The 16,207-nt window shown below is 36.1% G+C and overlaps 1 protein-coding gene across 2 annotated transcripts in view; it reads right to left on the reverse strand.

Moving 5' to 3' along the window:
- Positions 1–16,207, reverse strand: part of STK3 (serine/threonine kinase 3) — a 125,085-nt gene that overhangs the window by 65,984 nt on the left and 42,894 nt on the right. For both annotated transcript variants that reach the window (XM_057366257.1, XM_057366256.1), the window contains exon 7: positions 1,371–1,508. In XM_057366257.1, coding sequence (XP_057222240.1) covers positions 1,371–1,508 — 138 coding nt within the window. The remainder of the gene's footprint in view (positions 1–1,370; positions 1,509–16,207) is intronic.

A 16,207-nucleotide genomic window follows, 5' to 3' on the forward strand; every position in this document is an offset into this window, starting at 1 on the left:
GAAAGTTTAATTTTTAATTCAAAATAATTTAGAACATCACTTCTTCCCTTAAGAAAATGTGCATGATGCCATTTGCATTTATTTTGCTGCCTAGTAAACACGTATTGTAAAAGAAAAAAACTGAGTTTGCATCATTATATGCAAATACAATTTAGGCAAAGAATAACTAAGCACCTCAGAAATATATCATTAAATATTTTAAAACTGTYCCATGAAGAACAGAATTGATGAAGCCTTGTGTCCTAGACCTATTATCTATCTTCTCCCTTGGTATATTAACTCAATTACTCTCTTTTTCCTCCATGACCTCTCCCCCACAAGCAGTACTTTCACTTCCACTCAAACATATTGACAGCACCTCCAGCTCCATCACATATGATCCARATTCCAGCTGGGCAAAAAACACACTCTCCTGGTGAAAACAGTATTTGGTTTTCTGGCCAGTGAGCATGTGGAAAGAAATTGCACACTGAAGCTTTTTTTTTGTTTGTTCCTCCTTACTTGCCCAAATTAACAGAAGTCTCCTCTATCCAGCTGCTAGTATTCAGGTAACCACACAAACTTCAAATCTCGAAGGTCTCAAGCACTGATCCATACATCACACAAAAAATTATTACTTCCAAATTTTACTAACCTTCTAGTCTACATTTTGGTGTTTTGCAATGTATGAAATCAAATATTCATCATATGACTACAAATCTGATGGATCTATTACCAAAAAGTACTTTGCAAAAATGTTTGTTGTCCTTGTGGTGGAGTTCAATGGAATTTAAATTTTAAAAGCTGCTATTGCTAGCTCACCACAGAATAAATCTAATATGACAGTTGCAAGGAAGCAAGAGCCTGGCTCCAAAGGTCCACACCTCCAACTGCTGCTCACGTATAAAAGTGCCCACTTGGGATAACTCAGCCCAAGAACAAACTCATTATCCTGTCCATCTGTATCAGACCTTTCTAGGACAGAGAGCCACCTGCCTGCTTCATCTGACATGACCAGAAGGGAAGACTGAATATACTCCATGCRTGGTCCACATGGTGGAGTAACTTGGGCTCAATTCTTTTGTTAAACACTTGTCTAAATTCTGAGATAGATTGAAGGCCTCTAACCACGAAGGAAGGATCAAATTTTAATAGCAAGAACCAGCGTAAAGTAAAGGAACAATGGATTTTTAGAAACAGCAAGAAGAGAAATAAAATGGGGGCAGAGATACAGGAGSTGACAGAGAAAAGGCCACAAAGTGAAAAAGAAATTAGGCATGATGATAGCTAAAAATAAGATCTGCCCTTACAAACTATTACAACAGTTCAGGTTTCAGGAAAAAAAAAATCAAACATAAAATGTGCCTTTCCTCAGCAACTTAAATACTGACCTGTAGGAGCTGGGTTGCTGTAGCTCTTTGTTCAGGATTTTTCACTAAGCATTTCTTCACAAAATCTGTGAATTCATCAGACCAGAGTTCTGGCTTCCGGAAGGTTGGAGGGGGATTTGTAGGAATCATAAAAATAGCCTAGATAAAAATCAAACAATATTAAGTCTAAACAAAACACATCATCACAGCAGCTGAAGCCAAGTAATCGCTTTATCCACCTTTCTTATCAGGCTAAGAATCTGTAAGAMAAATTTTAAGTATGTAAGAATTTCTACTCAGATCCAGATTCAGGAAGTAAATCCATCTGCTACTAATGTAGCTACTTTCCATTAGATTTTCTCTATTTAAGCTGTAACCCATTGAGCACAAGACTCCTTATTTTACCTATTGCTGTTCATCAATCTGAAGAGATGATTATAWTTTTTCAGAAATTCTCAGCAGAAATGACAGCACTACTTGTTTAAACACACATATGAAGTTGATGTGAACAGCCAAGCTCACCTTCTCCTAAGTGCATTTAGTTTTACATGAGAATTGCTTAGGAATTTTGGGAGGATTGTTATTTCCTTTTGCAATCATAATTCATCAGATGGAGTTTTAAATTTGCTTTTCCAAGTACAATTTAGACACATATGCTAAATGACCTAAGATAACACTAAAAGATGACATAAATGAAATAATCAAGTAAGTTGTCTTACAGTATTGAGAATTTACATGCAATTGAAAAGGCACAGTTTAACCTTTACAACGGAAACTTCTTCTGTTGAGAACCATATGCAGATACATTTCTCAACCAGGAAAAAATATTCTTGCAATATAAAAAAAAAGTTTGTCTTTCTTAACATTATATATATGATACCATTTATTATATGATTCTTTCCAGGTTGTCCTCTAATTATAAATTCACACTTGTAGTGGGAGGAAAAAAAACCATACAAGTCTGACAGACTGCTGCAAAATAATGAAAATTTTTGAACTTCTGTATGTAATAAATGCATCCAGTATCATTGCTTAAGACTTAGAYGTGACAGCAAAACACTATTCAGCGCTAGGTCTATTGACAAAAACRACAGACTATTATTTTCTTCTAAGCCCAGGTTCAATTCAATCGCATTTGCCAAAGTCACAAGGAGTCAAAACTCTTCATTTGTTTTTCTACAAGCACAGGCAGAAATATACAGTCAGAAATAGGGGAAAAAATTATTCTGCACACTTTTAACACAGTAGAAATACTAGAAGATTCAACCTGTGTTTGAAACATAGGGAGAAGGCAGAGGGAATTCAATGAGATYATATCAATAGCTTCTAAAGAAGTGTGACTGACCCTGAAAGTTGACTGAACTCATTCAAACCCTCACTAGAAAATTCTTCTCATAATTTGAAGGAAAGCGTAAACCATGCAAACTGATGGTGGTAAAAACTGTTTACTATCATTTTAATGAAAAAWTAATTCAGTACTGAATAGTTGCTTGAATTCAAATACTTAAAAATTTACAAAACTGGCCATTTTGYTTAATAAAAATGTATGCTACAATAGCTTTATATTTTCAGTGGGCAGCCATGCCAAACAAGTATATGGACTCGGCCAGGGAACGTGGCATTCAGTAACTGGCCTTATCTACTTCACTTGTGATGCAAGATTAATTGTCAGTACAAGTGATGTGCTTCTAGCAAAAAGCAGTGGCTAACAAATTCAGCTGTCTCTGTCCTTGAAATTAATGATCTCTCCTGAACTTTGAACTGATGACTTTTGATCTTATCTTCAGCTACTCTTAACAGCTAACTTTGCAGTAGCTATTGAAAACACACAGCTGTAACAGGAGACTGCCAACTTCTGTTTACGTGGTGTCAAACTGGGTACGTCCTGTTTGATCATAAACATTGACCTCTCTCCCCACAGGTAAGCAAAGATAAGTTACAGAGTCCTACTCAGCTCCATAGTTCTTGGAAAAAAGCTTGCCTTGGCCAATTATGCTCATCAAATATACAGCAATTAAGAACCACAGCAAAGAACCAACTTGTCATTCACAAAACACAATGAGAAGGAAGAGGGAATTCATTAATCATTCTTTTATGCTGGGCAACGTAAGTCAGAAAAGGAGATATTCAAATGTTAGAGTCCTAAATCCACATTTATGCTTCGTATATTAATTGAAAATTCCAATATATTTGGAAACATGTATATTTATGTAATGCTCAAACTGTAGGCTTTTTTAAAACCTACTATGTCACATGAGCTGTATTAGCTGGAAAGAAAAATCAGATGTATTTTTGTAATACAAAAAAAACATATAGAAATTACTTATTCCAAATGTTTACTCCAACTTGGCAAYCATGCCATGCATTTGCTAACATGTACCTCTCCCTCCACCTCTCAGCATCCCATTTAATCAGCTAGCCTAAAATTCTGGTTTTCAGTTCCATCTTCCCTTTCTACTACCTAATTTTGGCTAGCCGTATGTCTCTCCAGAAGCTAAACTCTTCTCCTCTTTCAAAAACAGTCTACAATTTAGCTTTCAACTATTTTGTTTCCTTCCAAGAAGCTTGCAAAGCAATCACTGGAGAATTATAAAGCTAGTCCCAAATCTCCGGGAATAAAAACAAAACACTTATCTGGTAGGAACTTATTCCTCATTTTTGCYTAAAAAATTTCTAGGTAATTTCTATCCTAAAATAATTGTGTGTTATTTTAAAACAAAACTAAGCTATTTCAATCATTCTGGGTGCCAACAGAAGTAGGAAATACATTTTTCATGCTTCTTTCATCTTACTTTAGATTTCTCCAGTCCCTGTGTTTTCCCAAACTATTACTTGTAGTATTTTTTTTTTGCTTCCACTCCACTTGTAATTTTCTCAGAGGTTTCCCATAGCTATTTGTTTAGCTCTCACAGTAGAACTAAGGACAATTGTCGTACAGACAGTGTTAGGCAACTGCTCCTTAAAATGCTTCAAATATAAGCTACCATCCACCCAATGACATGGGCTGAACTGGCAGTACCAAACCCAGGAAATGTTAGGACGAAATTGTTCAAYAGAGGGAACAGGCTCTGATGTACTATAAAAGAGTTGGGGCTAATTCTTTTCTCTCTCTCACCTTCCACATTTCTGCACGTTTCTGAGACAAACTGACAAATCTTACACAAGTAACACATCAAATATACAAMCAAAGCATTAGATTGGATGACTCAGTCTTCAATTTTAAACATTCAATCATCTTTAAAGAAAGAAAGAAATCTCTAAAGCTACAAGAGGGATCAGCTTAATCTGTGTTTGTCTTCACCTGCATATAAWATAGAGCCCATTCCAAACGTGTCCTGAAATGGCCCTTCCACCTCTGAACCTTGAGCCCAATTCTACATTGAATCATCTTTTACACACTGGTCTGAGGCAAATCCTTCACCTTGCAGTGAAACCAGAATTCAAGGCAGATTGTAATATTTGTATGACAAAAAATGGGTGAAAGATAAAATCATCCAGAGCAGCTTCTGAATTGGGCAGTGGACAATCCAACAGAGCTTCTACCACACCTGTTACCAGGCAGCATTTCCCTGCTCAATCACCAGCAGTTACAGCTAAACTGAATAACAGACTGAGAACCAGGTCTTAAATGAGAGCAGAACTGCACAAGTCAGCCCATGGTTTTCTTTTTATTATTCTTAAAGGATCTAGTATTTTAAATTAGGTCCAGGCTGAAAACAGGGAGTTTTTTCCATGAAGGTTCTTTTTCAGACAATTTTATTGGCGTGAAAATGTAATTATGGTGATGATGATGAATTAGGAAACGCCAAAAGAAAAATGAGATGCTCAAATACCACACATGGAAATTCCAAATCAAAAAATCCTTGCAGGTCATTCTTCCTGTCAGTCAGGGTAATATATCTGTATTTCACACAGCCCACGAACACATAAGGTGATCAACAGTAATTTTGTAGAGGTACCATGTCTTTTGGCTTTTAGYTCCTCAAATAACTTAATCTCTATTACTTATCTGAAATAAGTTACTTGTAATAAAAAGCAGAAAATCTACCCAGTATCATAAATGCTATTGAAGAGGACAACAAAGACCTCTATACTGTAACAATTTTATAATTTTCATTCTGTGAAGCTCCATTGATAGAATCTACAGAGAKAAACTTTTTCATAAACAGGGTAAGGATATATGACATCACTTTGTGACTTCAGYGTTTGGCAACACAATTATACTACTTAGTTTAGCAATCTACTGCAGAAAACAAACACCAAAACACATTTTAAATCAGTAACACATTATAAAGCACAGAAACTTATTTAAGGCTGGGGGAGTTAAATATTGAGTACTGTAAAATTTTATTAACTTTGGAAACAAAGAATCAGCTGAAACACACATTCTCTTCTTTATAGCACATGTCATAGAATCTCCCTTGCTTTTTGAATAGCCTTCAAAAAAACTAYTGAAACGCCATTATTTAGTTACATGATTCATCAGCTGTCTAAAAATGAAACATCAGCATGGAAAAGGGTGAAATACTAACAGGTTCTACACTGGGTTTGTTTATTTGAGCATTTTTTCTTGGTGTGACTTTTTGGGGTTTTTTATTAATTGTTTTGGTTTTATTAATTCCTAACTACCATATTGCAACAACAACAGAAAAATAAAGTTATTTAACAACATGTTTCATGTTTAAAGTCAAGAAGATCAGTTCACAATCTGCTTCATAGTAGATAATAGATCTAATTGTTAGAAGTACCCTAAAAAGCACTGCTTCCTCCTCCCATCTGCAAACAGATGCTGATGAAGATCACCTACTGTACTCACACCATTTGTGCAGAACTACAAACAGGTCTGGYTCCATCAGACATCTATCACATATCTGATCCAAGCTGATTTTAACYAGAATTATCAACACAGGATTAAATGCTGGAAGCTTTAGTTCAGAGAGGATTCTGGACTAACAATAACTAAAAAAAATTTTAATCCTAATGAGGGGAAAATATATGGGACATTTAACATGCAATTCTACCATGCTCATCTTGACAGCTTTTAGTAATGGTCTGATTAAACAATGTACACAACAGTACATAAGGTAAAAATTACATTTAAATTACTTTATTATAAAACTATGTATATGAACACTAGAAGCATTTGAAAAATAAAATAAAACACCATGGAGAAAAAAAAAAACTAAATAAAACAAACCACAACTCTTATCAGTGGCTTAACAGCTATTCACTGTCTTAAGGTTCCCTGTGGAATGACCTTTGCTGTTCAAATCAAAGTATGATTCACTTAAGATGTAAAGYAATAAAGTAATAAACACAGAGAAAAGATACATATTGGAAAGACTATTCACATGATTAACAGCAAAGATGGGTTACTGAAAGATAAGCCAYTTACATTGACCTATATATTTATTATTGCTGGTAAGCAGTTAAGAATGTAAAGATACCAAATCTCAAACATTTTGCAATACTAAGTGCAATTGCAAATCTATTGAAAAGAATCAACCCTTCCTTGTTAGCACCATCAWGCAACAGAATGGCGTCTTGAGATTCACCTCTGAATTTACTCTTCCTACTTAAAGTGGGAATTGGACTCAGTGATCCCTAAGGGTCCCTTCCAAATTCACAGCTGTGACAACAGCTCAAAGAAGTTAACATTCTAAGGCCACAAGTTCATTCAGCTTGGGTTTTTTTTATAACTGGTTTTAAACAAGCTTAAGAAAACTGATTTTTAAATCCCTTCACATTTCCTAACTTTAAACTTCTACCATATCCTCCACTGGTATATTTAAAAGACAGAATTTACTGCACTGGACACTATCCAGTTAACAAGACAAAGAGTAAGCTGCCCCTGCTAACTCAGCTACAAGGATCATGCCACCTGCATGTATGCCTGGTCAAACCCTTCTGTCAGACAAGTAAAAAAAATATGTATTACCACTATTCTTTTCCTAGAACTATCACCTCAGCATGCTGTATTACTGCCAGTTGATTTACCAGTTTACCATTTTTCAGTGTCTTGGCCTCTCAGAACCAACCACTTGTACTATCCAAAGGTATCTGACAAACTCCATGGAGTTGTGTGCAAAGAAACAACTTTATCTGCAGTGACCTTCTTGTATTTGCTTTTCTTCTCCCTCTACCTTTTTATTGATAGGCGAGCAGACCTATCAATATTTCTCCAGGTTTCCTTCTAACATATTTAAATAATATCCTTYTATCTGGGGAACTCCWCATTACYTTTGCCCATAGTCTTCTACTATTAWCTTTTCCCAAMCTTCCATCTCCTACTATAAAATGGAATAGTTTGAGTTTCTCTATACAATTCAGTAGGGCAATTTTGATTTCCTGRACCCAGCTCTTCAATACAAAATATTCCTGAATTCTGTAATTCAAGGAAACATTGTCCTTTTAGTTTAGGGATTTAACCTTCAAGTTCCCATTTCATCTGCAAGGTGCAAGTCTGATGTCAGTGACATTTCAACAAAAGACACAGTCAGCAATCTGCTCCTCAAAATTCTTCCTTCCTTCAACTTATATCACAAGCCTTGAAAGGAGGGCAACAAATGCCTTTTCAAAGTCTGGAGAAATTAAAAGTGAAGCATGGGAAAATCTGCAATCTCATGAAGGTTTTTTAACCCTTCTTTGGCTTCACTGGGGTTTTTTGCTGTTTCCTTGGGGTTTTTTTTCTGGAGTGGGAGGGGTAAGTGTTTTTGATAAGTGAAATTTTTCAAGGAAAGGTATTTGGTGAAAASAAAAATAATTTCAGGCTACTCAAGATTTTTTTTAAGCTACCAAGTCAGTTATGAGCTTAAAATTTTTAATTGGCAYATGTAGTAATTTTCAGACAAAAACACCAAACTTGCAAATTATCCTTTACTTTATAGGCACTAAAAAGTATAATAATTTAACATTTTATCAAAGGTTATATTGAAAGTYCACATCCACAATAATTACAAGTCTACATATTTTTAGTGCTCTTGGACGTTAAAAAAAAATTACATTCCAATAGCTTAAAAAAGTTCAAGCGCTACTGGAAAACAAGACAGTGAAAGTCAGAAAGTCTTACAAAACAAGAAAAGTTTCAAACATGTGAAAGGAACTGCARCATTCAGGCACCATCTAGAACAGTATTTCTAATAATTTCATTCACCAAAAGGAATACCTAAATGAGCTGAAATTTACTTCATTATTCTTATTCTGAAGAGTAACCTCAATTTCAGCAYTGGGTGAGCAAGATTCGTTTAATTAGGAGAAAGAAGGGTGCACTCCATGCACATCTATGTGTGCTTTTTAAGGTTTCTTTTTTTGAGAGGAGGAAGTGTTTGAGAGGAAGAGGATTGAGATAGGAAAAAATAAATAGATCTTAAGCTATCTTTAGACTGAAAGAAGTATCTGTTGTAGTGGTTTAAACTTCTAAGTGAATTTTTACTTGACACAGACTTGGAAAAACAGGTATTTTTAAACACTGTTGTATAKGAGAAAATTTCCTTTCCATAGCGATGAGCAACATCTCTTGGTGATGAAATCACCATAACAAGAGATGGGTCCACTTCGAGCCACTGGCCAATTCTATTCAAACCCTCAGAGAACTTCAACATTTAAGAGTCTCTCAGACTAAATTATACATTATGACAGAYCCTTACTCAAAAGCTAGGTAACTCACTGCCTAACAGGTATTTCCCAGCCACACAGGTCTCCAGGAATCAAGAGAGAAGATGTCTTGATCAATGTTGGCACCTGTCAGACAGAAGCATCTGCTATCACATAATCACTTCACAGAATCCACAAGGACCAAGAACATGAACTTGAAACTGACCAGCTTTTTCCTTTTTTTGCACTGAACCTGAACTAGTTTCTTCTTTCCCCGTAGTTTGTTTTACTCCTGGTTCAGCACTATCTTGAAAACTCAATAGGCATAATGCCTAGAAGGTTCCAAGTTTTTTCCCCAGAATATGAAACTTACTTTCCCTCCAAGAAAACCAATAATAGAGCTTACTTAAATAACAGTCTTTTCTCTTCTTCCCACAGTATTTTCTGCAGTTTCTGAGAAAATGAGGCAATGATTACATCCAGAAACATACTAACAYTTAATGAGACATGAAKTGGAAAAAYTGCATTTGCAATTATATTTACTAGYAGAAGAGTCAAGGAGTGAGTAACTTATATTTGTGAGAAAAAGCTGCAGTAAACTCACTGGGCACTAAATGGGAAATCTCTAATATAACCACAGACAGCAGTAATGAATGAAGGCATTCAAGAAATACGTAGCAATTCTCCTTTATTTGGGACCTCCACCAGCAGTTGTGTTCAGTTTCAGGCATTGCATTTTCAGAGATGTGAACYAACTGAAGATGGCTCAGAACAGAGTAACTACAATGCTTATACATTTAAAAAACACACTCTGCAAGAAAAGATTGAATGAATTAGGATTGCTCAACTTAAAGAGGAGCTAACTACAGTGAGAGATATGGTAATAGTCCCCAACATGTAATGCCACTTCAAAGATGGACAAAGTCTATAAAGACCAGAAGAGGAACTAATGTGTTTCAATTTTAACATGGAATATTCAGGTAACATAGTAGGAAAGTTGCCAGTAAACTACTTAAGAAGTTCCAAAAAAGTTCTACAAAAAAAAGCAGACAAACACAGTTTCAGAATTTCATGTCAAAATTGGGGGATGTGTTTAGAAGATCTTTTCCACCATCACGATGTCACCCTTTTGCCCTGTGCTCATACAAAATTAACTTTAAAAATTAAGTCTAAAAAATAAAAGAGGATTATCATGTTTGACCAGCCHAGTTACAGAAAAAGAATGACCATGTTTAACACAAGAAACACAAAAAACACAAAGGACYAATGCCTACAACAGTGGCCTCCTACTTCACCTTTTACAATGGCRGCAGTCGAACAGCAAAAGCCAACCACCAGCACAAAGAAAAACAACCCATTCACTTGCARTTGTCAAACTAAGAAGTAAACTAAACTGACAGATTATAAAATTCCAGGTATTAAAGGCCAACATCCCACTGATATCAGGAAAACAATGAATTAATTACAGATTTGTAGTCTATGAAAGAGTAATTAAGTTCTTGCATCTTAAAGCACTGTCTACCTTCAGGCAAAGAATGCAAACTTCTCCTGTTTCTGCTTCACTGACTCTCAAGGCATTGAGAGAATACAAGAATCAGCCGTGCTGCTTTTCCAGCTACCAGGCACATACTGAAAACAGTGCTACTGTCCTTGCCTTACTAATGTTTCCAGTATTCCCCTTCTGGTTCCAAATAAATGTCATTTATATTGTAGCCCCTTAAATTTCATTCCTAGATTAGTGTAATAGCCACATCCTTTMCTGTAAGGAAATGCAGTTGTTACAGTAAAAGTATTTTTCCTACTCCTTAGGCCATGATGCAGTGGGAGGCATTATAAAGTAAAATCTGGGTATTTGAATGTCCAAATGGAAAGAGAAGTACAAACAAGGCATAGYATTACTTACACAATGACACTAATCTAACATTTTTAAAAACTAACRCCCCTTTTAAACCAAACTGAGTAACAAAACTACTAGACCATAGTCAGAGCGAAAACTCAAATATACTGCCTGAACTGATACTTCAGCTCTTCATGGCACTGTGTTAAGCTTGGTAGATATAAGCATGGCTCTCTGCAACAGAAAATGAAAAATATGAACTACATAATCGAATTCAAAAGCAAGCCTACCAAATGACATAGGTAAAGCAATATACCAAATTCTGGACAGGCTCAGTAAATCAACAAAAAAAAAATCTCTCTGAAATGGCAYTGTGTCTGAGGAAACTAGAATTGGCAATGATCGCTCATGATTTAGTAACTGATATGACATACATCCTAAAGAAAATTCTTCCAAAAACAGAAAACGTTCCAAAGAGAAAATGTACACATAAAATTCAAATGCCAAGTATTTTTTTAAAGAGACAGTAAAAAGTAAAATGCACTGTGAGCCAAAGTTAACTCTGTATCTTCAGTTTTATTTATCAAACTGAAAAATCTCTCCAACTTTCTCTTTTCCTGTATAAGACCAAAACTATGAGATGTTCTGTTTGTATTACAATTACACTAATTCAATGCAGGTCACTTGCATTTTACTGAATCCAGATGACGTTTAGTAAGCTAAACATAGACCAATTGGCTTTTTTTTTTTTTTTAAGGTGGAGGCTGATTGCCGCTGGGTAGGTCATACAGTGGCTACAGAACACAATTGCTTGAATTACATTYTGACTAACATCAAACACAAAACTGAGGCTAAAAAGTATCTTTTTTTTTTGCATGCCTTCTATATTTCTCATATAGACATTTACTAATTTAAAAGTCACCTCTTTCCACCCTGAGGTGATAGATATGAACAGATTCACCAAAGKTTTTGTTGTTTCCTCTTTCTCCACTCAATTTAAAAATACACATTTTTAATACTCTAAGTAGTGCAAACAATTTAGTTTCCACTTTATTTTTAATATCCCCAGTGGCTAACTAACCTTTTCAAGCCTATTCATTTGAACATAGCACAGTAAAAAAAGCAAAACAACTTAGCACCCTAGATTTAGTGAGCACTAAAAACAAGCCTCTTCTATTTCTGCAATAATATTTGTATTCTTAAATCAACCTGAACTGCCATGTAATTAGCCATACAATAACCTTTACCGATAATGCAGAGAAACTAGTTCCAGAAGAGTAGGGAAACCCTCAAGCTTATCTCCAAGACAAAAATAAACAATATGTCTTTCTTAATGTCTTAGTTGTGATCAAGGACTGATTCTCTTTTGACAAAAACACTAACTATAAAATAGTAATTAAGATCTATGCTACTAAATAAAACATGAGTTTAGACTTAGTGCACCTGACTGCAAATCTGTCAGCAACATTCTTTCTAATCATGTCTGTCTGGACTTGCCATCTTTGTTTTTTCCCAGAAGTTATCCACCTCTCAAGCACTACTATCAACTGCTAAAATAAAATGTAATACTATAAAAAAACTATAAAACAGAAGCCTCATTAGTTGTTTATTCTGCAATATACTGTATTATACAGGTTAGTTATTATTTGTATCATCTCAAGGTTTTGTATTCATCTCTAATTCTTCCCAACATGATCTGCTACACTTTTAACAAATTTCACCCACTATAGGAAACAGAAGCACAACGTAACACAGATTAATTAAAATGCATTACACTAAAGGCATCCAGTACTAATTAGATGTCCACTAGATTTGGTCATTCTCTTCAAAATACTGCACAGCCTATAGGAATTCCACAGAAGTCACGCAGATAAACTGTTTAGTTGTATGAACATGATATGACTGTACATAATATCAAGGACACAGAAGAGAAAAAGTTCTTCATCACTAAGAAAAAAAAAATCATAGCGTAAGATATATGGAAGCCAGAAAGATATACAGACACAGAGAGAAMAGATCTGCAACAGTGTGAATTCGGCCTTGTATCTATTTTCCTTTGCTTAAACCATGTTATAAACAACCTGAAGACAAAAAAATGAAAAAAAATAGCAAGCATCTATTAAGACTCCCACATTATTTAGCCTGGAATCTTTTACAAAATTTCCTAAGTGCTGGGTTGTCTGTGGTCTGTGTTTTACTGCCCTGTCCAAACACTTACTAATCATATTTTCTACATTTTTGTTAGGGTCTGGTTTAACCTATTTTATTTTGTTCCATTCAAAGGCATGTATTATAGCTTCTTTACAATGACTGACACTGCAAAGGAAAAAAAAAACAAATTAAAGCAAAGCCCTATTACTATATGTATACACAGAAACAACATTCCTTCACAAACAGTTTAGGGAACAAAAATTTATAGCCTGTAATGCTGAAAAAAATTACAGTTTAGCAATGTGTCTGTTGCAATCACTCAAGTATGCAAACAATATAGTAATAGTTGAAGCAGTGACTAGAAATGCTGATATCATATAAATGGGCCATATCATACCCTTAATTCCTAGCAGCTTGTCCCCAGTTTATACAAAAATACCTCAGGGCAGACAGGGAAAAGRATTTCTGAATGCAAAGGTTCTTCAAGACATGGCAGCCATATACAGTTACATGTAAATGGCCTTTCCTTTCTCCTCAAATGATATGTTAGCAATCATACTCCGGGCTCCTCCAGCAATACGATAACTRTTCACTGAGTAAACTGCATAGTTCACATGAAAAGCATCCCAGAAAGCATCTTCAAAACTCACCTTGCTTCAACAGCCTTTGAATGGCAGGATACTTTACAATACATGTATGACTAGCAAGTGAAGTCTTTGCACATCTGAGAAAGGAACACTGTGAAAACAGTGAAGAACTTGTCTTTGTGCTCTAATTTTATGTATTCATTCCACTCAAGCAGCTGCACAGAAATTTCTCTATCCAGCCTGAAATAAGAGTATCTAGAAAGCTCCCTTATAGCAGAGACAATAGAGGCAAGAGATACTCCTAAGGAAGCAGAAAAATAAAGCACAAATGACATCTATGTTAGCATGACATCTATGTGAGGGATGCACACAACTTGAAAGAACTATCAGCTGGTTAGATTCCTAGTGTAAAAAAACAATAACCTAATCCCTGTAAAAGTCTGCAGTCACAAAGTTAATCAAACTCCTCCATTCCTCCACAGAACCAAGGAAGACTCCGTTACAAGGTGCAAGGTGAACACAATTACTAGAGATCAAAGAATTTCTGAGGGATACCACARCCACAGAATGGTTGCTATTGGGAGGGACCTCTGGAGGTCATTCTTGTTCAATCCTCCTGACCAAGCAAGACCACTCAAAAGCAGATGCCCAGGACTATGTACAGACGGCTTTTGAACATCTCAAGTATGCTCCAAAACACTTCCTAGCTGGACAGCTCTCCTAGCACTCAAACACATGACTGAATTGAAGAATTCCTCGTGGAATCCAATAAATGGAGAAGTAACATGAGTGACAAAAGTCCTAAAGAAATGGCTTGGCATAAAATAGGAAGAATCATTACTTCCTCTGGATTTCCAAGGCAAAAAGCCCTCYTTTGGAAGTCCCCTACATTAAAGGATAAGTTTTGAAACATTGTTCCAGACCCATGTTTTCCTGAAAACTGTCAGAAACTGTTCCTAAGAAATATTACACTATTGAACTTCACGAACAAAGAGCTTCACAGGGACTTGAACTTCCCTTGACTTCTTGCTTTCTCAGGAGACTGAGCCTCACCTGGGGGAAGGCAATCCCTCTTACGAGGCCCACTCCTCTTAGTCCTATATAGGTACAGTGCCCTCAGGCCACAGAGGAGCTCTGATGTCTAAAGCTTCTGATGGGAATGATGAGAGGTAGATGCTGTCATTGTGTTAGAACAGGACAAAGACTGAAGCTATACCAGGAAACCAGAGTCTCAGAGAGAGTCTCAAAGTCAGCAATGAGCTAGCACAGTGTGAATGCAAATTCCAGACATACAGTCCACTCATCCAGGCCAAAGCATTATGCAAATATAAAACAGGACCGTTGTAAGACTTTGCATTAAAAATGCCATGTGTTTCTGGAACACTCTTTCTTCTATCATTGTATTTAGAGCTTATGTCTTCTGTYGGCAACTGCAGACATTTAGCCCAATACAAGACTGCACAGTGAACCCAAACCTATTTCAAATCAGAAATGAGAGCAACTGAATTGGAAGACAGCAAGAGCTGGAAAGCTGCAGAAGACTACTGGCTCAAACTCCAGGTAAATAAAGTCTGGGCACACTACCTAAAGACCCAGCACAACCTCAAAGCACCAAATGCAAGTCATTAAAGCAAAGGTTTCCTGAGAACAGACAGCAACACCAGAAAGCACAGAGGATGGTATCTTAATTATTCCTCCTGCAGTTTCTCTAGGCTATTTACAAGGAACTAGGTGGGGTGAGGCTCTGAAGCAATGACTCAAAAATAGCACACTCCAAAAAGCCTTTCCTGTGGCAGAGCCCAGGCACTGCATAACCAAGGCCAGCACCAAGTCCCATGTTCAGTGAATTATCCTCTTTGTCCATAAATGGATATGTCCACTGAAGAAGGAAATAAGCACTCATATRTTAAAAGGAACATAAAAACGTGACTAGGAATGGCATAAAGATGAATAAACAAGCTATCCAACCAGGATAAAGTGCACTCGCTTGAAGAAATTATTTACTTATTTTAAACTAGTCTTTTTTTTAAGCAGTAGCAAGCTCCATAGTCAGTCCTAAATCAGCTGACATATAAAAGGAAAGGGAGATGTGAGGGTGTTCCACCTTTCCTTYACACAGAAAAACCAAGAGAGAGAGTGAGAACATACCTGTAACAGACTGTTGGGCTGGCACAGGCAATGATTTASAAGAGAACCATACAAAGAGAAAAGTGAATAGCTTGAGCTGAAATTCAAGCACACATTAAACAAAGAAGTTGATCTTAAAAACAGCAGCAAAGGTTTTAGATAGGATAAAATCATTATAAAATCCTTCAGAGATTCATGATTGATCCTTCAGTGTCTGTAATTACATTTTTCATACCATATCCAATGATTGAAAGTGAAAACTACAATGTTTTCATGTGAGTCTGCCCAGCACTACAGAGAAACACAGAATGACTTAYTGGATGCTCTGCCTATTTCCACTGCAAAGGACATATCTGACATCCAATTAATACTGAAAATGCACAATAAGATCCATTTTCAACACAGTAGTTAAGCACTGCTTGGGCATCCATTCTTGGCAATAAAACTGTGTCTCGGTTTAGTATCAGAAGAAGATTTAAGTTCACTGGAGCTCTTGGGCATAAACATTTTGTGAAGAGCTATACAGAAACCAACAGTTTGCACTCATATGGTCACCAAGAAGC

Source organism: Malurus melanocephalus, unplaced genomic scaffold (assembly GCF_030028575.1).
Source record: "Malurus melanocephalus ecotype Western Australia unplaced genomic scaffold, MMel_1.1 scaffold_62, whole genome shotgun sequence".
In the NCBI taxonomy this organism is placed as follows: domain Eukaryota; kingdom Metazoa; phylum Chordata; class Aves; order Passeriformes; family Maluridae; genus Malurus; species Malurus melanocephalus.